This window comes from Mesoplodon mirus (assembly GCF_964341445.2).
Source record: "Mesoplodon mirus genome assembly, chromosome: 2".
NCBI classification, from domain to species: domain Eukaryota; kingdom Metazoa; phylum Chordata; class Mammalia; order Artiodactyla; family Ziphiidae; genus Mesoplodon; species Mesoplodon mirus.
Window position 1 is genome coordinate 39,128,853 of NC_138977.1, and position 19,977 is coordinate 39,148,829.

Genomic DNA, 19,977 nt, shown 5'->3' on the forward strand with positions numbered 1-19,977 from the left:
AGAGGGCGGGCTCCTACGTCTGTGCTTCCGCTTCCGGTCCCAAAGCCCTGACAATTGGTTTGTGACCCTTCCCAAAGGTGGATAGAGAGGCGAGCGCAGTTTCCGCCTGTTGTTACCTTCCCCCTGTTGCTGCGCTCACCCCTTCACTGGGGTTTGGCGGCTGGGTCACGCGGAACGACGTTCGGGCAGGGCCCCCAGCCCCTGCCATGGATGAAGGTTGTTCCCGCATCCGCCGGCGGGTGTCGGTCCGCAAAAGGAACCGTCCTAGCTTGGAGAGCCTTTTTGCCGCCTCGACCGCGGCCGAGCTTAAGCCCGGCGATGAGGAGAAGGAGGACGAGGACGAGGAGACGGTGGCTGGGAGCCGGCGGCGAAAAACCATGGACGTGCAGCCGGTCGAGGTACAGCCCCGTCACCTCTCAAATTCCCCTGAGTTCCACGTTCCATTTCCCACCTGTGGGGTGATGACACAAATCCAGGTCTCCCACTGCGCATGCTCACTGAAAGAGGCGTGGGAGACCAGCTGAAGAAGGCGTGTTTGGAACGCCAAAAAGTTTGGCAGTTCCTTTCCCAGGTGCAAACAATTGACCAATTATCTACTAGCCTTCGTGTGCTTACCTCGTCTTTGTTATCGCTGTTAATCCTCACCTGTGAGGTGTTGCACTGTTAGCCCCATTTTTATATAGATATGAAACCCTGAGACAGAAGTTGTACATGCAGCAAGTAAGTGGCAGGACCGAGACGCAAACCTAGACTTCCAAGTTTCTGCTGATCCTTGTACTAAAAATCTACCATTTACTGCAGACCTATTATGTGCTGGGTACTTTGTTAAACTTACGTCATCTAGATTTTACAACAGAAATCTGGCCCTGGGAAGTTAAGAAACTACACTTCCTACTCTAAATCTTGGGTTCTTAATCACTCCCCTATATTGCTACCTCCAAATTCCATCTCCTCTGTTTATAGACCATACCAAGTCAGACACTCCCTTTCAATTTCAGATTTCTAAGAACAATCTCCTTGGAGTGTCCAGTGGTACAAGCATGATTTTATTACAGACCAGTCTCTGCAGATTGGAGTATCGGAGGTGAAACGGTACTGCGGTTATCAGAAACTTCTAGTGAGATGGAAATGGTACTGCGGTTATCAGAAACTTCTCCCCTTCCAGTAGATGGTTATCGGTCTTGCTGCCATTTTAAAGGATTTAGCACTAGCTTAAGAATTAGGATCCCAGCATCACTAGGAGGACAGTTTATGCCAGTCACTTAACCTCTCTGGGCCTCCATTTCTTGATCTGTAAAATGGGATGATAGTATCTATTTTATAGGCAGATTTACCTTTAGGTCTGTGATCCATAAGTGACCATATAATTATATGCTTGATAGAGCCCTCAGCTGAAACTTTTATTCTTAATGAAGCTAGAATTGACCATAAATCTTTTTGTTTTCTTTCCAGAATATTGACAGTGAAGAGGACATGTTTGGTGACTATGATAGCTTTGCTGAAAACTCTTTTTTAGCTCAAGTTGATGACCTGGAACAAAAATATTTGCAACTTCCTGAACATAGGAAACATGCTACAGACCATGCCAGTGAAGATCTTTGTTCAGAAAGCATTAAACACAACACACTCAGCATTACTACTGTAGGCGACTGTACTGAATTAAAAATAGATGAGCACACGAAGAACCAGAGCGGGCATGAAGATGTCTCTGTTGATCCTGAAGCTGATGTTTTGTATGATATACCTTCTTCACAGGTTTTATTCTTTGAAAATTTATATAACTCTTCAAGTGATTTGGGTGATCCATCTACTGAAGAGAGGGATTGGAACTCATCCTCTCACAAGACTGTGAACGAGGAATTGCCCATTAATAACGTAGAGCATCCACAGCAAACTGATGAATCCTCTTCTAAAGTCAGAACTAGTTCAGATGTAAATAGGAGAAAAAGTCTTAAAGATCATCTAAAAAACACCATGACTGGAAATGCCAAGGCCCAAACACCAGTATTTTCTAGGACTAAACAGCTCAAAGAGACTCTTCTGTCTGAAGAAATTAATGTTGCTAAGAAAACAATTGAGTCATCATTAGATGACCTTGGTCCTTTTTATTCATTACCCAGCAAAGTGAGAGACCTTTATGTTCAGTTCAAGGGAATTGAAAAATTATATGGTAATGTTTTTTGCTGGAATGAAAAAAATTTACCATCATTACCGTAATATTGCAAATCAATGATGCAAATCAAAAGAAAACTGATGCTTCCATGGTCATATTTCTCCCCTTAAAACAAATCGAAACATCAGTCCTCTGAGCCTTCCATCCCTATCCTGCTGCTATTGAACTTCTTTCCTTCCCTTCGTGGTCACACTTCTCCAACGTGTTACCCTTGCTGCCTCCCTTTCCTCACTTCAGATAATTCCCAGTCCACTCCAACTCTGGGTTCTGTGCTGTCACTTAAGATACAATGACTAGGGGGTCGCAGCTCAGTGATACTTTTAGTTCTTACCTTCTTTGACAGTTGCTTACCTGACAAAATTGACCAAATTCTTCTTGAAACACCCATTTCTTGACTTCTTGACATTCCATTCCTGGTTTTTTTTCTCTGGTTGTCTAGCTGCTCCTCAGTTTTCTTAGCTAATGCTTCCTTAGCTGGCTCTTACTTTACTACCAAAACTCAGTTGCTGAAATTCCATTGACTACTCATATGTCTTGAGTGAAGGAAGTCAGTATTTGTAAAACTGACTGAACTGTTTAGTTTGATTAAAACTAAACATTTTTAAGGACAACTAACATTAGGATTTAAGTACAAATAAATAGTATTAATAATAATTCATTTGTAACGTTTTTCAAAAATCCTGGGTCCTTGCATATATTTCAAATATGTGTCATTTTAGACAGAAGGGACACTTGCTTCCATCCCTGAAGAGCAGCCTATCATCCAATTACTTCAAAGTTATTTCTGAAACTCCTAAGTTAGTATCTTATGAACCACATGAAAACATGAGTTCACATCTCAGGAGAAGACAATCAGGTTGGAGAAATAGGACTACAGGAAACAAAGTCTAATATAAGGCTTTACAAGAGTCTTAACAAATTCTAAATTGCAAGGTTTGCAGTTTAAGAGCTACAGGTGTATATTGCCCTTAAAGTAGATGTTAACTTTCTTCCCTCTGCTTTTCTCCTAGCACCTTGTTTTTTGTCTAATCTGCATCTCTTGCCAGAATGAGTGCCCTGAGGACAGGGCTCTATCTAACTCATCTTTTTCTTATGTGACTAGCACTGTGCCTGGTACACCCTGGTAGGTTCTCAACTGCTGGGGTTTGTCAGCCTAGTTAGGAATTCTGGCCATGTCACTTAAACACAGGTTTTGCGCTCTGAGCCTTAGTTCCTGCTCTGTTAAAAAGGGATAATAATAATAGTTGTTTTTCCAGTTTTGTGTCAAGGACATGCCAAATTAGACGTTGGTAATGGCTGTCAGTAATTATATTGATTGCTTCTAAACTAAGTAAGAACTTCAGTAAATAACTTTTTTTTTTGGCTGTGTTGGGTCTTAAACTGCGGCACGTAGGATCTTCGTTGCACCATGTGGGATCTTTTGTTGTGGCGTGTGGGCTTCTCTAGTTGCAGCACGCGGGCCTGGTTTGCCCTGTGGCATGTGGAATCTTAGTTCCGGACCAGGGATCGAACCCACGTTCCCTACATTGGAAGGCGGATTCTTAACCACTGGACCACCAGGGAAGTCCCAGTAAATAACTTTTTAAAATCTCTTTTTATTTGTAAATCTGGCTTAAGGATGACCAAGTTAAAGCATAAATATGTGTGCTACTTTTCATTGAGCTAAAACAATGCTTCTCAAAGTGCACTTCCTACTGCAGCATCAGCATCACCTGGAAATTTGTTGAAATGCACATTCCCAGGCTCCACCGTAGCCCTCCTGAATCAGAACCTTGGGGTGGGACCTGGCCATCTGCTTTAGTAAGTCCTCCAGGTTATTCTGATGTGTGGAAAGTTTGAGAGCTACTGAGTTAGAGAACTTCAACCTTAAACTGTTATTTTTGCTTCTTAAGTGTAGAATTATGCTTAATTTGTTTTATAGAAATGTTGGGAACTAAGTTAATGTAATTTAATGTGTGAAGATAGATGTTATTCCTAAATATTCATTATTTTGGTCATTTTATACTTTAAAACTCTGAGTTGGATAAAATGTGGATATGGTCAAGTTGTATTTTCACACAAACATCTGCAGTTTGATATCTAGTGGGTGATACTAGTCTGAAGTATTTTTTAATATTTAAGTATTAAATATTCAATTTATTTAAATATTTTTGAAAATTTTTAATTTAAGCATAGTTGATTTACAATATTGGTTTCAGGTGTACAACATAGTGAGTCAGTATTTTTATAGATTATACTCCACTTAAAGTTATTACAGGGGACTTCCCTGGCAGTCCAGTAGTTAAGACTCCATGCTTCCACTGCAGGGGGCACAGATTCAATCCCTGGTTGGGGAACTAAGATCCCACGTGCAGCACGGCACAACCAAAAGATAAAAAAATAAGTAAATAAAATAAAGTTATTACAATATAATGGCTGTATTTTCCTGTGCTGTAAAATATTGAGATACTTTTAAAGTAAAAATACATAGTCATTTGCAAATATTTCAGGCTGCAAAGAAATACATCATATGATTGTGCAATAATTCAGTCTTTACCCCTTGATGGCTCTTTGTTATATATAAACAACGTTATGGTGAACATCTTGCACATAACCTATATATATATATATATATATACCCTTTTATTTCTGTAGGTGTAGAGTTCTACAAGCAATACTGCTAAATCAAAGGCAGTGTACAGTTTTATTTTTGATGCTGCTAGATTGCTTTCCAAAAAGATTGTAGCAGTTTATGCTTTCGTCAACCATACACAAAAATGCCTGTTCATGTCCACTCTAGTAAACTCTGGATTTTATGTGTGGGGGGCTTTTTTTTTTGGTATTAGCCATTTGCATTTCTCCCTGGTGTGAAATGTCTTGTCATATCTTTTGCCCATTTTTCTAGGGATAAAAATGATGCATATTTTGAAGACTTTTGATGATCCACATTGTCAAATTTTCCTACAGAGTAGTTATACTAGTTTTCACATTGTTTTGGATCTGATGCGATCATTTTCATAAATTCCACCTTGCTAAGTTGTAGAAATTCTGGATGTTCTAGTTAATAACCCTAGTCTTTTATGGTTTAAACAGTCTCATCAGTCAGTTTAAGGTGGTATTCAGGTCATTCATACTTTAGCTCCCTGTGAGAGCTGATTGAATAGTCTTTCTTAGTTTGTGTAAAACCTCATAAATTTTATTCCTCCTCACCCTGTTTCCCTCTAAGATGGTATTTGGGTGAATGAGGAAGGGAATCTTACACAGTGTCCTTGTAGAACATAAGAGGAAGGCCTTAGAATTCACACATATCCTTGAAGTGCCCGTTAGCCCCTCCATGTCCCAGGTGACATCTCTTGTCCAGCAGGTGCTGTCTGCCCTGTGGAATCGTAGACCTCAGCCTGCAGCTGGAAAATAGGTGGGCTAGTTGCCCACCTCACTGACCAGGCCTGAACTAGAATGCACACCATGTATTGGGGATTTTGACAATTAACATTGATATATAGTTACATTTATTGCTATGAGAAGATGCTACACAGGGTAAGATTTGATTTTTTCTTCTTAGAAAACTGAGATTGTAGAAGGGGAAATTAAGGCTTTTTTTTTTTCTTCCAATTCCACAGAATGGCAACATGCTTGCTTAACATTGAACTCTGTGCAAGAAAGAAAAAATTTAATATATTCCTTGCCAACAAGTGGTGGAAAAACCCTCGTGGCTGAGATTTTAATGCTGCAAGAACTGCTTTGCCGGCGAAAAGATGTTTTAATGATCCTACCATATGTGGCAATTGTTCAAGAAAAGGTGTGATTTTTTTTTTAACAAGTGGTATTTGCTAATGTAATTTTGACATTCAGATATAAAAACTAGCATAAATGTAACAACTTTTTATTGACTGAGAAAAGGTATCTCTATTAATGATGGAGAATTATTATTTTTAGCATGTGCTAATGCGGTGTGGAGTACTTAACCGAAAATCTCTTCTAATTACCTGTTTCAGAAGGGGTTTTATTTTTTTCTAAACCTGTGTATTAAACTCCATTTTACATGTTGTGTTGATATTTAGCCTGCTTTTTCAAGCAGAAACTAACCAACTATTTTACCAAAATAAATGAGTTATTCTGATTTTTTAACATCAGAGGAGACACTTAAAATTTATATTTATATTATCTAGTTTAAAAGTGGCATTTATTTGCAAAGATTAATTACATTAATTATGACATTTCTTATATATATATAGGTATGTATTATCTGTGACCTTGTTCCCATTGTTTGGTATTAAACACTATTTTAGATTTTTTAAATTCCTGTGAACACTTAATAATTAGGGTTCTTATCTGATTTTTTTTGTTTATTTTAACTAATATTCTAGATTTCAGGTTTGTCAAGTTTTGGTATAGAACTGGGTTTCTTTGTTGAAGAATATGCTGGAAGCAAAGGAAAATTTCCTCCAATTAAAAGAAGGGAAAAGAAATCACTATATATTGCCACTATTGAAAAAGGACATAGTCTGGTGAACTCCTTGATTGAAACCGAAAGGATTAACAGTCTGGGTCTGGTTGTTGTAGATGAGGTTGGTTACTCCATTTACTAATTTATCCACATTTTTATTATACTAACATTTATTATTATGTGGATCTGCTTAATACCTTTATGAGAATAAGTAATTTATTTTAATATATAGATAACACAGATGAAAACATTTCATGCATGGTAATCTTTTTAAACATTTTTTATTTCTTTAATGTATCTATTTTATTTATTTTTGGCTGCATTGGGTCTTCGTTGCTGTGCGCGGGCTTTCTCTAGTTGCGGCGAGTAGGGGCTACTCTTCGTTGTGGTGCACGGGCTTCTCATTGCTGTAGTTTCTCTTGTTGTGGAGCACAGGCTCTAGGTGTGCGGGTTTCAGTAGTTGTGGCATGTGGGCTCAGTAGTTGTGGCTCGTGGGCTCTAGAGCGCAGGCTCAGTAGTTGTGGTGCACAGGCATAGTTGCTCCGCAGCATGTGGGATCTTCCTGGACCAGGGCTCAAACCTGTGTCCCCTGCATTGGCAGGCAGATTCTTAACCACTGCGCCACCAGGGAAGCCCCCATGCATGGTAGTCTTAAATTCAGTTTTGTGTCAAGCATTTCTTGAGGAGTGAATATATGTATATATGTTCAGTTTTATAATAGTACTTATGAATTCCAGATGCCAGAATGTTGTCCTCAGGACAACCTCATTAACTTAAAATACCAGTGAAATAATGTATATGTACTCTAGTTGCCATAACGAAAATGCTTGAGTTATAAAGCAAAGATTGCTTCTTCATTTCATCCAATGTATGCTTGTTTTACATAGGTATTTTATGCAGATTTACTTTTCTCCCCCTTTTTTTTTAAATTTCAAAGTTGCACATGATTGGTGAAGGAAGCCGTGGGGCTATACTGGAAATGACTCTAGCAAAAATCCTCTACACTAGCAGTAAGTATTCTTTCAAATGTGGTCACTAATTGATTTATAATCAAGAGACCTATAAAAGACTTAATTCTATCACTAGCTAGATTATGTAACCTAGAGTAAGGTACTTAAGCTTTCTGCCTTAGTTTTTATGTCCAAAGTAAGCTTATAAATTTTGTTGGAAGAATGGATGAGTGAGTGAAGATAAATGAAGTTAACATTTGAGGATGTCCCCTATCAGTATCCTCCACTTAGTAGCTATGTGTGCTGAGGCATGTGACTCAACCTCTCTTTCTTCATCTGTAAAATGGGGATAATAATGGTACCAACCAGATGGGATTGTTGTGAGGATTATATGACTTAACACACGTAATGGACGCATTCAGCCATGCCTAGCACGTAGCACAATAAGGGTTTGCTGCTGTTGCCACCATCAGTATGATCATCATACCAAGAAAACATTGTATATAAACAGTCACTTTAAGGAGCTATTTTACAACATCAGATAGTCTTTAAATGTATATGAAATATTCTAAATATCTTCTCTGTTATTTTTTGATATACTATTGCAATAGCTTATTGTTATATTTTATAATAGTTTATATACAGAAAATTATTAATCATAAAGGTCAGATCTTAAGAATTAGTTTTAAAATTTTGATAAAAGTGGTATTTAGGCAGGTTGTAGCACTTTATAATCATTTATTAAAAAATATTTATTTAGTACCCCCTGTGCATCAGGCCCTGCCTTTATTAAACCTATATTTTAGTGAAAGTGAACAGATAATAAGCAGATAAACAAGAAAACATACGGTGTGTCAGATGGTGACAAATTCTATGGAAAAATATAAAGCAGAGGAAGAGGGGAAAATGATCATCTACTTGTCAAATCCAGTGTACACTGACTGTCCTTGTCTTAATTTCTCTTCAATATTTGATTATTTATCATTCATTTTTCCTTTGGATGCTGAAACATCATTCTGTCTTGGTTCCCCTACTATCTGTCTGTAAGACTGATTATGTGTTAGCATTGAGAGATAGCATAGCCTAATGGCTAAGGGCAGACTCTGGAGCTGGATTCAAATCCTGGCTCACTTTTAACTTTGTCTGTGACCTTGGGCAAGTTATAGTAACTGTGCCTCTTTTTCCTTATGCATCAAAAATGGGTGATAGTAATAGAACCTTCCTCACTGAATTGCTGTGAAGATAGCATGAGTCAGTCTTTGTACAGCATCTAGCATAGTACCTGCACATAATGGACATGTGTTTGCTACTGCTGTATACTTATTTGTCCTTCTGTCACCAATGCCTTACACTTAACAGATATTTGAATGAAAGGAATCTCTTTAGTTTCTCCTTTTGTTCTCCTTTGTGACACTGCTTTCTAAGCGTATTCGTCATGTACATTGGTGTTACCATAGATTCCTCTTAGACTTTTCTCTTGTTTCTTACTTCATACAGTTTCTGCTAATTCTCATCCATACTCATGACTTCAAGGGCTCCTTGTGTTTGATGCCTCCCAATCTGTGTTACCAGCTTATACCTCTCTTCTGAGTAATATCATCTGCCAGATTAATACTCTGGTATTATACAGTTGACAGTTGAACAACACAGGTTTGAACTGCACGGGTCCACTTATATGTGGATTTTTTTCAATAGTAAGTACTACAGTACCACATGATCTGTGGTTGGTTGAATCCAGGGATGCAGAACTGAGGATATGGAGGACCGACTATAAGTTTTACACGGATTTTCGACTGCGAAGCAGGTTGGTACCCCTAACCCTCGTGTTGTTCAAGGGTCAACTGTGTTGGTATTTTTCTTACCTGCCCCCTCTTTCTCAAATCACTCAGGAAGAATAAGAACACTAAAAGGTTGCTAAAATTACTGTTATGATATACTAAGTAACACATTTTCCTCAATACTTTGGGTTTTTTTTTTTTTTTTAGAAACAACTCAAATTATTGGTATGAGTGCAACATTAAACAATGTTGAAGACCTACAAGAGTTCCTGCAAGCAGAATATTACACGAGTCAGTTTAGACCAGTATGTACCTAAGGTTTGGTTTGTTATGTATCATCTTCTATTTAGAAAGAAAAGTAGCAAATGTACTGTATAAAAATTCTAAGAGTAGTGAAGGAACATAATACCACTCACCATGACTAAATGGTAGCAAGTTTGTGTGTAGAGGCCAGGGATCTTGGCTTGGGTCAGTACTGTATGGGTAACACCTGGAACAGTGCCTGACCCATGGGCCTTCAATGAATATTTATTGAATGGAATTTTTCAGACCCATTTTGCTTTTCTACTTTATATTCTGTAAGGTAAATGTTTTCATTTAGTGAGAATTTAGTGATTCAAGTTATTGGCACATAAAAAAATTTATCTTAAAAGTTAAAATATTTTCAAATATTTATGCTTTGGTAGTTTTAATGCTTTTTTAAAATAAGTTAAGACTTCACATGGATTTAAATTTAAACTCCCCAATAACAGTATTCCTAAAAGACTTGAAGAAAGTAAATAAATGTAGTTCATAGTTATTTGAAAGTAACTTATAATGTACATATACTCTGTTTGTAGTTTCTGTGTCTAAATAGGCTTTCAGAAAATAATTTTTTTAGAATCACCAAATTTTAATTTGAAATTTAGTGTTTTTACATTTGCACCAAATATGAGAATTTTCAAGAGATATTTTCTGACCTTAATTGTCAAATTAGATGCTGTTCTTTTAAAAATGCAATGAGCTGTATTTACAAGCCTTTTTTGTCTACAAATAGTTAAATTAATAATTTGGTCATTTTTAGATTAAAACTGATGACTAATGAAGCTTTAAATCTTAAGGAATACCACAAATAACTCCTTAATAAAAGATAGAGTGTGAACACTTGACTCATTTATACTTCCTCTTGTGACACATAAAAGTATCTGATTTTCTTTTAGGTATGTGGCTATTCAATTCATAAGTATTTCTTCAAGGATATTAATCCCTGTTTTGATTTAAAGGGAAAAATAAACTTAGATGGGAAAGAAATAACTTCTAAGTTGAAGCATTCTACATACCTTAAGAAAAGCTAAAATTTTTGTATATCTTTCCTTTTTACAACATATTTTACAAAATTTGATACTCTGGAAAAAGAAATTTACATATGATGTTAATTGCAAATGTCCTTTTAATTCGAGGTTGAATTAAAAGAATATCTGAAAATAAAGGATGCAATATATGAGGTTGACAGCAAAGCTGAGAATGGCATGACTTTTTCACGTCTCCTTAACTATAAGGTAACCTTGATAATCCCTGAAGGTAAGGTTCCCAGACTTTGTGCCCAGCTTCCCTGGGGTACCACAAAAGAGTTGCATGGGTACCATGGGGTAGTTTAGTTGTTTCAGAGAAACAGCTGATGCTTGACAACTCTTGGACACCACACAAACTACTGGTTCAAGATAGGCAGTTTCCTATGTCAACATTAGATCACACTACATTACTTTCCTACGATATTGTATCTTTGTGAAGTTGGGGGTTTTTGCACTTACTGTAAGCAAATAGCATGTGAAAATCAATGTGGGACAGGAAATGAGGATTTCTAAGGTTTGGAAGACTGCAGGGCCCAGTTGTGTGCACATCCTGTTAGTGGGCTCTGATGGTTATTTAAGAATGAAATAAAAAAATTTTTTATTCAATTGATGTGTATTATTTATTTAGATGGCTACTAATTTGTGAGGAAATACATACTTATTAAGTTGTTTGGACCTAACTACCTAAGAATCAGAACTGTTAGTTATTTCTTTTGACCTTGGGGCTCCAGGAACCAAGAACGTTTGGAGACCTCTCCCATAAATGTTTATTCATTCAGCAACAACAGCAAAACAAGAAGAAATATTTGTGGGCTGTATAGCTCAGATACTTGTGCATGAAAATGTTAATGTATACTATGTTAATGTTCTGTGATTTATGTGAAGGACATTAAAAGGGGAAGAAGGATTTTACAACAGTTTTAGAATTCTATAAAGGTATATTATTCTAAATCTGTACCTTAATTAGTTTTCAGTAAAGTTGAAGGAAGTGAGGAGATTTTAAATAACTTTACATTTTTCTTCATGTTCTTTGAGTTCTTTGCATCTGCTTGATAAATATATTTTTTATTTCTGAAAATATGTCCTGTAGTATGATTGAATCTATGTTTTTGAAAACTGTTAGTAAAGCAGGAGGTTTAGCTTATTTCTGCAGTTCTTTGACTATTATTAGGATCAGTCTGTGTTTCTCTCTGTGGACTTTTTCTGCTTCAGTGGAGATGGGTGTGCAATGGGGTTATTAATAACTAACTATTTTCACTTCCTTTATTTAAAACTAAAGACACCTAACGAAACCCTAAGAACCCGAGAGAAAAGTGGGACTTAACATTTTGCTGTTTAATATAGGTTGTATCTTTTCTTTTAAATGATCATATTTTAAATGAGAAGTTCAAAATTATGCTTGGTTTACTTACCTTTCAAAGCTTACCTTTTTACTTACCTTTTACACTGGTAAAATGAAAGGCTTTCATGGTTGCTAACTACCTTGTTCCTAAATCTTGTTGTGCAGTATTCTGATACTCTGAAAAAGATGGATCCTGATCACTTGGTAGCATTGGTGACAGAAGTTATTCCCAATTATTCCTGCTTAGTTTTTTGTCCCACTAAGAAGAACTGTGAAAATGTAGCAGAAATGATATGCAAAATTTTAAGCAAGTATGTTACTCTTTTAAAAATATTGTTTCATTTTTATTATGATTTACATGCTGTATGTTCTGTTTATTCAACAAGCACTAATTACTTCTTGCAGAACATTATACTAAGTTGTTATAATAGATTCTAAAGGCCCTGACCTTGAAGAAAGTTGAACTGTGAAATTCACATATGTGAAATGGCCAGAGAAAAATTCTACATGTAAGAGAACGCTGACTAATATAATGGCTTGGCTGCACAGTGAATCATCTTGGGGCCTTTTTAAAATTTCAGTGCCCAAGCTACATCCAAGACAAATCAGAATATATGGGAGTGGGACCCAGGCACCATTATTTTGTAAAGCTCCCAGGGAGAGTCCAACATGCAGCCAAGGTCAACCACTGGCCTACGTGATCAGAGGACTAATCACTAATCACTGTGTGGATGAATCATATCTTCAGCTTAACTTTCTTTTTAAATTAAGTACTGTTGCCTTTGTTTTCTTAGTAAACTTCACACTTAGGTTGTGTGGACATTTGAATTGAATTTCCTAAATAATTAAGAAATGTATTAGTTTGTAATTTTATACTATAAAATTTTAATGTTGGTTCTGTTATGTCATAGAGGTAAAAATAAAATGAACTTAAGTATGAGCAGTTTAGTTTTTTCTGTACCTTTTTGTCCCATGTGTAGTTTTATTACATTTTTCAGACTTCTTTTTGGCCCCTGAGCCAGTGCTATTTCACTGTTCACAGACCAGTACTATGGATTCTAATCTAGCCATCCTCTGCCTCCCCTCCCAAGCCTGCTGTCATCATGGATTTATCTAATACAGAGTTAAATTCATTGACTAGCACAAAGATGCAGATGTTCGGGATAAAGTCCAGGAGTTTCCCATTTCGGTAACAGAGTCTGCCTCTACATCTGCGATGTAGATTATAAAAACCTAAGGAGATTAAGTTATCATTGAGATATTCTCAGTAAATCAGTTGTTTTCTTAGAATAAGGTAGTGTAGCACTGACTAAGTGATGGGGAAATTTAGAGACAAACTTTTGACTGGGAGATGTGAGGTTTATTATTAGTCAAGTTATATCCTTGACTTATTTTGCTTTTTGGTGATAACAGTTTATTTGGGTCATAAATGTTGATGTTTAATATTGAATTAGTTAAAAATTTGGTTCTCCAGAACCCTTAGTTAATGAATTATTATGGACACTTGATACTTTCTTAAACTCTTTCTGAAGGAAAACTTCCTTTAAAATACATTTTCCGTATTACTTGCTGCTTTCGTAAGGTGAATGTTCTGAGTATAGCTTAGCCCCCTTTTTTGGTGGCTGTTGGCTAAAATGTCATGTTTAGAGCATACTTTTTTATATTATTCTATAGTTTACATGTAGATGAAGTAAAATCTGGGGCTAAATGGTTTCTGATCTCAGTATTGTCCTTAAAACATAATTTCATGAGAGTCCTGGAATATCAGCCTATGTCTTAATGATTTGCCTCCTAATCATAAATTTCATGTGAAGCAGGTATAGTAAAATCACCTAGAATATGCTTGTATGTCTAAGTGCAAAGACTGAAGCAGATTTTTTCCCAAGTGATTGTCTCAATCTCAACGAAAATTATCTTTTTTATAGCTATTACCACCTTTGACTTCTAAGTTAAGGATGTCTTTTAAACACTATTTGCTGACAACTGCCAGAGCTCTGGTCATATCACTTTCCCTAAAAATGTCCCTGAAAATGATACCACAGTGCTTCTTAGCCTAGAATTCATGCTAAGATAATGACTCAACTTACTTTTCCATCCTGATTTCTTCCTTTCTTTATCCACCCTGCACTTTATCCAGACTGAACTACTTGTCTTCTTTGTTTATTCTTGAACTTCCCATTTCCATGCCTACAATCCTGCTTTACCCTCTGCCAACACTGCACTTTCCTGCCCCCTCATTGCTGCCTCTCTAACACCTTTTCTTCAAGGCCCAGCTCACATCTCAACTTCTCCCACAAAACCCTTCTCCATATAATTATGTCTTATCTGGTCAGTTACAAATAATGTCTCCCTTCTCTAAACTTATAGGGTGATTATCCATAAGTCTTAATTCCTTGAGAAGGATTCGTCCCTTTCAGGACCTCAAACACTGGCCGGAGAGTAGTAACATAAAGTCTGCTGCTCCCTGCTCAGCAGCCACTTCTAGTTCTTGCACTGATGACTCTTGACCACTTTCTTCCCGATTCTTCATTGTCTCCTGGCCTCCCATTGCTCAGCTTCGTGTGAAATTACTGTCCTTGTGCAATTAGCACCGGCCAGAGCTCTCTATGCTTTCCATGAAGCATGCTAAAACAACATAAGGCTGTGTGTATTATATTTATATCTTGGACTATATTTGTTTGCTACTGGTATTCAGAAGTTGTTGCTTTATAGTCAGTTAGTAGTTAGTTGTACTTAGTCTTTCTTTCCTTTTTTTCTTTTCTAGAAGGGAATTTAAAATAATAGGTGCTTCTAGGTAAGAAGACATTGTAGGATATTACTGAGGCTTCTAAAATGCTAGAGTTTAGACAGTGTTTTACATATAATTCATATGATTTAATAATATATGTTTTCATCTTCAGAGAAGAAAATTTATGACTTAAAACAAATCATCTTCACTAAAGATGTATGTTCTTGTGAAAAAATAATTGTAACATCTAGAACAGGGGTCTAAACCTGGAGTTCATGTATTCATAGGAGGTACAGGATTGAACTTCAGGAAGTCCATGAATCCTTGAAATTATATGCAAAGTGTTGTGTTCATGTGAATGTTTTTTTCCTTAGTTTTGTGGGGGGTTTTTTGTTGTTGTTTTTTTTTTTTTTTTGCGGTATGTGGGCCTCTCACTGCTGTGGCCTCTCCCGTTGTGGAGCACAGGCTCCAGACGCGCAGGCTCAGCGGCCATGGCTCACATGCCCAGCCGCTCCATGGCATGTGGGATCTTCCTGGGCCAGGGCACGAACCCGTGTCCCCTGCATCAGCAGGCGGACTCTCAACCACTGCGCCACCATGGAAGCCCCTTTCCTTAGTTTTAAGCAGATTTTCACAGGGCTCTGTGATCCACAAAAAGGTTCAGAGAAACTGCCTAATAGTTAATGAAGTCAAATCAAAATTCTAAGAACATTCTATGTATTTATATCAATAAAAGTAATAAGCTCTTTTAAAAAAAGAATGTTTACATGCACCTACTGAAATTAAAATTTTAGGTACTTTGTCACTATAAGATCAAGTGTTCATGTCTAACATCTTTTTCCCAGGGAATATCTGAAACACAAAGAGAAAGAAAAACATGAGGTGATTAAGAACTTGAAGAATATCAGCAGTGGCAACCTGTGTCCTGTTTTAAAGCACACCATCCCATTTGGAGTTGCTTATCACCATAGTGGTTTAACATGCGATGAAAGGAAGCTCTTGGAGGAGGCCTACTCCGCAGGAGTTCTCTGCCTTTTTACCTGCACATCCACCCTAGCAGCAGGTGTTAACCTACCAGCTCGAAGGTAAGATATAAGTCATTGTTGGCTGGTCTCAAAACTTTCCATTTCCTAGCTTGCCAACAGTTTTTGTTGTTTTATTCTTTCTCAGTAGTGGGTGAGAATTTATCAAACTTTTTTTCAGCATTTGCTGAGTTGATTGTTTGGTTTATTTTCTTTAATATTTTAATGAAAAATAACACTAGTAGATTTCTTGCTGTTAGAATTCCTTCTTTCTTTGTTACTCTCCCTATCTGGTTTTGATGTTATGGTTTATTATCCTGGTTGTGTAGAAACAGTTGGCAAGCTTTTGACCATTTTTTATGATCTGAAAGAGTTTATTTAATAGAGATTTCCTTGAAACTTTAGAGAACTCATCCATAAAGAGTTTTGAGTCTAGTATCTTTTTTTAAAGAGTAGATCCTTGATTATCTTTTTGGTTATTACCAGTATAATTGATTTCTACTTTTTGTCATTTGTGACATTTTTTCAAATAAATGGTCAGTTTTTATAAATCATCCATGAGATTTAAAAAAATAAGAATTTTCTGTTGGGTATGTAGTTTCACATAGCTCAATATATAACAGTTATTAGTCATCAGCTCCTCCTTTTTCTTTGTGATTCTTTGATTTGTCAATTTCATAGTCTCCCACTGTAATTATGGAGTTGTCAACTTCTCCTTTTTACATTTTTAAAAGTTCTTGCTTTGTGTTTCAAAACTAGGTATATAAAGGTTTACTGCAAATATCTTATTGCTGAATTATACCTTTTATGAATAGAATACATCCTTGTTTTCCTCATTTAGTGATTTTATTTTCAATACTGGGAGTACATTTTTTGCCAAGTATATTTTTTTCTATTCTTTTATTTTCAAACTCTGTCACTGGTTAAGTTTTCTGTTTTTTCAGACAATTGTTGAAATAAAAAAGGAAGTTATGTATCCTATTTCTCTTATTTCAATGGTTATTTAAATTTTTTAACAGTTGTAAAACTGTTAAAAATGCAACTGTGTTTTTCTATCATTTTAGAATTAATCAATAACTATATCCTCTGCTGAACATAACAAGAGCCTTAGCATTTGTGTATTTTTCTACACTGCCTCATGTACTGTTGCAGTTACCTGGAATTTTAGTTCTAGATTTTAAATTTTCTTTCATCTTATAATCAATAGTTATTTAAACTTACCTGTAAATTATACTTTTTTTTTTTTTTTTTTTTTGCCTACCACTGCCTCTTGTGTCTCACATCTTCCTTCTATGATCCATTTATTTTGCCATCCTTGGGTAATTATTTTATAAGTGCTGAATTGGGAGTAAAAATTTTTGAATCTTTGCGTAGCTGAAGATGTCTTTATTTTAGCCTCACACTTGAACACCTTGCTAGGAACAGAATTCTAGGTTCAGTTTTTTTTCTTTGGGGCCCTTGTAGTATTCTTCCACGTCTTTTAGGAGCTAGTGTTGGTCATTTTTGTTTTTGCATAGGCTTGCTGTTTTTCCCTTTCCAGAAGCTTTTAGACTTTTCTCTTTAACCTTAACATTTCGTCGTAGTGTATAATAATAATTACAGTTATTACACGCCCTCACTCATGTCATAACAGCTTTACATGCGTTGACTTAATAGATCCTCACAACAGCTCTGTGAGGAAGGTCGTATTTTATTATCCACATTTTATAGAAGGGAAAACTGAGGCACTGAATAATGAAGTAATTCACCCAACTTCACGGCCAACAAATGAGTTTCAAAGCCAAGGTTTGAAACTCAAGAAACTGAGAAATCTAATTCTGCAATCCTAACTCTCCCAGTTTAGCTACTTCTTATTCATAGGGCTTAGCCCTTTGGTACATGCTTTCAATCTAAAGTTTTATGCCTTTCTTCATCTTAGAGTAATTTTTTTTTCAGTTATTTTATTATTTCTTTTCTTCTGTTATCTCTGTTCTCTGCTTTTGTAACTTCAGTTAGACAGCTGAAGCCTCTTAAATTGAGCTTTCATCTCTTAATTGTTCTTACACATTTTTCAATCTATATGAGCTATGTGATTTCTTCACCTTTAGTTTCTATATAACAAAATCAGTTTTAACTGTATTCCATTAACTGTTTCATTCATTATTCAGTTCTATTAAATTGTTTAAATTAATTAATTTTTTTAATTTCTAAGAACTCTCTTTTATTGTCCTTACTTTATAACAGTCTGCTCTCATAGTGTGAATACAATACCCTTTAGAATTTTCTGTGGATACTAATTAGAATTTTTTAAAGTTCTTTTCTGTTCTGCATATTATCTGCTTCTGTCAGACATTTTTTCTGTATGTTCTCATTGTTTTTCTTTTATGTCATTAGTTTTCTTCATGTATTTGGTAATCTTGGCTGTCCATTGAGATTTATAAATAAAGAAGTAGGCTGATTGTTTTAGGTAAATGACAGGTTTTCTCTCACCTTTGAATAGGAAACCTGGCTACAAACTTCTGTATATGTGAACAGGATTGAAATCACCATGTTTGTAGGTCAAAATCAGTTGAAATCTACACTTTTATGTTGACAGTATTATAAGCTCATAAATGAATATGCATATGTTGGTGGTCCATGGTCAGATTTTTCATTTATGGAGTATCAAATCAAAACTATTTTGAGATTATTGCTCTAGTGGATTGACCATATGTTTTACAACTAAGCAGACTTAAGTTCAAGTTATGGTTCTGGTAATTACTAATTTTGTGAGTTTCGCTAAATGACTTAACATGTATATATATGCTTTAGTTAGCTCCTTTGTAAATAAGTAAGAATATTATCACCAGGAGTTGTGTAAGATTACAAGTAATGTACATAAAGAGCCTAGAACATCATAGATTCTTGGTAAACAGTAGTTGCCTATTATTTTGAGTTAATACGTTACTAAATTTAATATCACATAAATATAATGAAAACTTTAAAAAATAGATGCTATTGCTATAGATGGAGTACCACTTTTAATTAATTTTATCAATTCCATAGAGTTATTTTAAGAGCCCCCTATGTTGCTAAAGAATTTTTAAAGAGGAATCAATATAAACAGATGATTGGCAGGGCTGGCCGTGCTGGAATAGATTCTACTGGGGAGAGTATTCTTATATTGCAAGAAAAAGACAAGCAACAGGTAATAATCTGGTGGATGGTTGGTCATTTTGTTGTCTTTTCTTGGACTTTGGTCTAGCCCTTTTATGAGACTGTCTTTTAAAACTTAATTATTAATATTCCTTTAAATAATGTTCCCTTCTCTCCCATGGTTAAGAATTAGAAAGAGTAGTTCAAATACTTTTGTATTTCAGGCAAACAATGAAAAGTATTTTCCTTATTTACTTTCTTCCATTTTCATGAGAACACCCGCTAAATTCTTATTTTTTTTTATCTCCCCCAGCCTTCACACAATCTATGCAAAATATAAAATTTATATGGAACACCATTTATTTTTTATAGTAATGCAAAACATAAATTTATTTTTTATAATAACGCTTTAACTCTTATAGGTATTGGAGTTAATAAGCAGACCATTGGAAAACTGTTATAGTCAACTTGTTCAAGAATTCACCAAGGGAATCCAAACTTTGTTTCTCTCTTTGATTGGTTTGAAGGTATTTTTTAATATTTTTATATCTTATTGCTATTACCTGAGATAATGGAAGTTAAAAAGTTTTGAAAACTACAAAGTATGAAAAAAATGTTAACTTCTAATCTAATGTGGAAAAGAACAGTCTGTGACATGATAAATCTGAGTCTGGATTTATATGTGCATTTTTAATCCTTTGAATTATAAAGAATGTGAAAAATCAACAAATCATAACTGGGCATCCATTACAAGTAAGAAACTTTGGTGGATACTATGGGGGATAGAAGGAGCTCTAAAGGCATGGGTCCTGATGTGGGATAATCCAGCATCTCTGCCATTGTTAAGAATAAGGTTCATTGTAGTCCTGTGACCATAAACATTTGTCAGATCAGTATAGCCTTTATCAGGCAGAAAATTAAAAAAAAAAAAAAAACTTGGGTGGGTCATAATGGGAAAACACTCTTTTTTTCCTAAGATTAGAAATTGGCGCTGTTTTTTAGGATATCTCTTGAGCTAAACCTTTTTTTTAGGGTTATCCTTAAGTAAATTTTAACTTTGTGCCCAAATCACTCAGCCCAAAAGTGGCAAAGCCAGGGTTTGAATTCAGCTTT

At 35.7% G+C, this 19,977-nt stretch overlaps 1 protein-coding gene across 4 annotated transcripts in view; it reads left to right on the plus strand.

The window, feature by feature from the left end:
• Window positions 1-45: 45 nt before the first annotated feature.
• The window catches only part of HELQ (helicase, POLQ like), a 53,780-nt gene continuing 33,848 nt past the window's right edge, over window positions 46-19,977 (plus strand). For all 4 annotated transcript variants that reach the window (XR_014295399.1, XM_082636889.1, XM_082636888.1 and 1 more), the window contains exons 1-11: window positions 46-398; window positions 1,453-2,170; window positions 5,773-5,951; window positions 6,520-6,720; window positions 7,537-7,609; window positions 9,535-9,632; window positions 10,767-10,865; window positions 12,166-12,311; window positions 15,574-15,813; window positions 18,775-18,916; window positions 19,287-19,391. Coding sequence is in view for 3 of the 4 variants with exons in the window: in XM_082636889.1 (XP_082493015.1) it covers window positions 207-398; window positions 1,453-2,170; window positions 5,773-5,951; window positions 6,520-6,720; window positions 7,537-7,609; window positions 9,535-9,632; window positions 10,767-10,865; window positions 12,166-12,311; window positions 15,574-15,813; window positions 18,775-18,916; window positions 19,287-19,391 (2,193 nt within the window). In the remaining variant the exon portion in view is untranslated. The remainder of the gene's footprint in view (window positions 399-1,452; window positions 2,171-5,772; window positions 5,952-6,519; window positions 6,721-7,536; window positions 7,610-9,534; window positions 9,633-10,766; window positions 10,866-12,165; window positions 12,312-15,573; window positions 15,814-18,774; window positions 18,917-19,286; window positions 19,392-19,977) is intronic.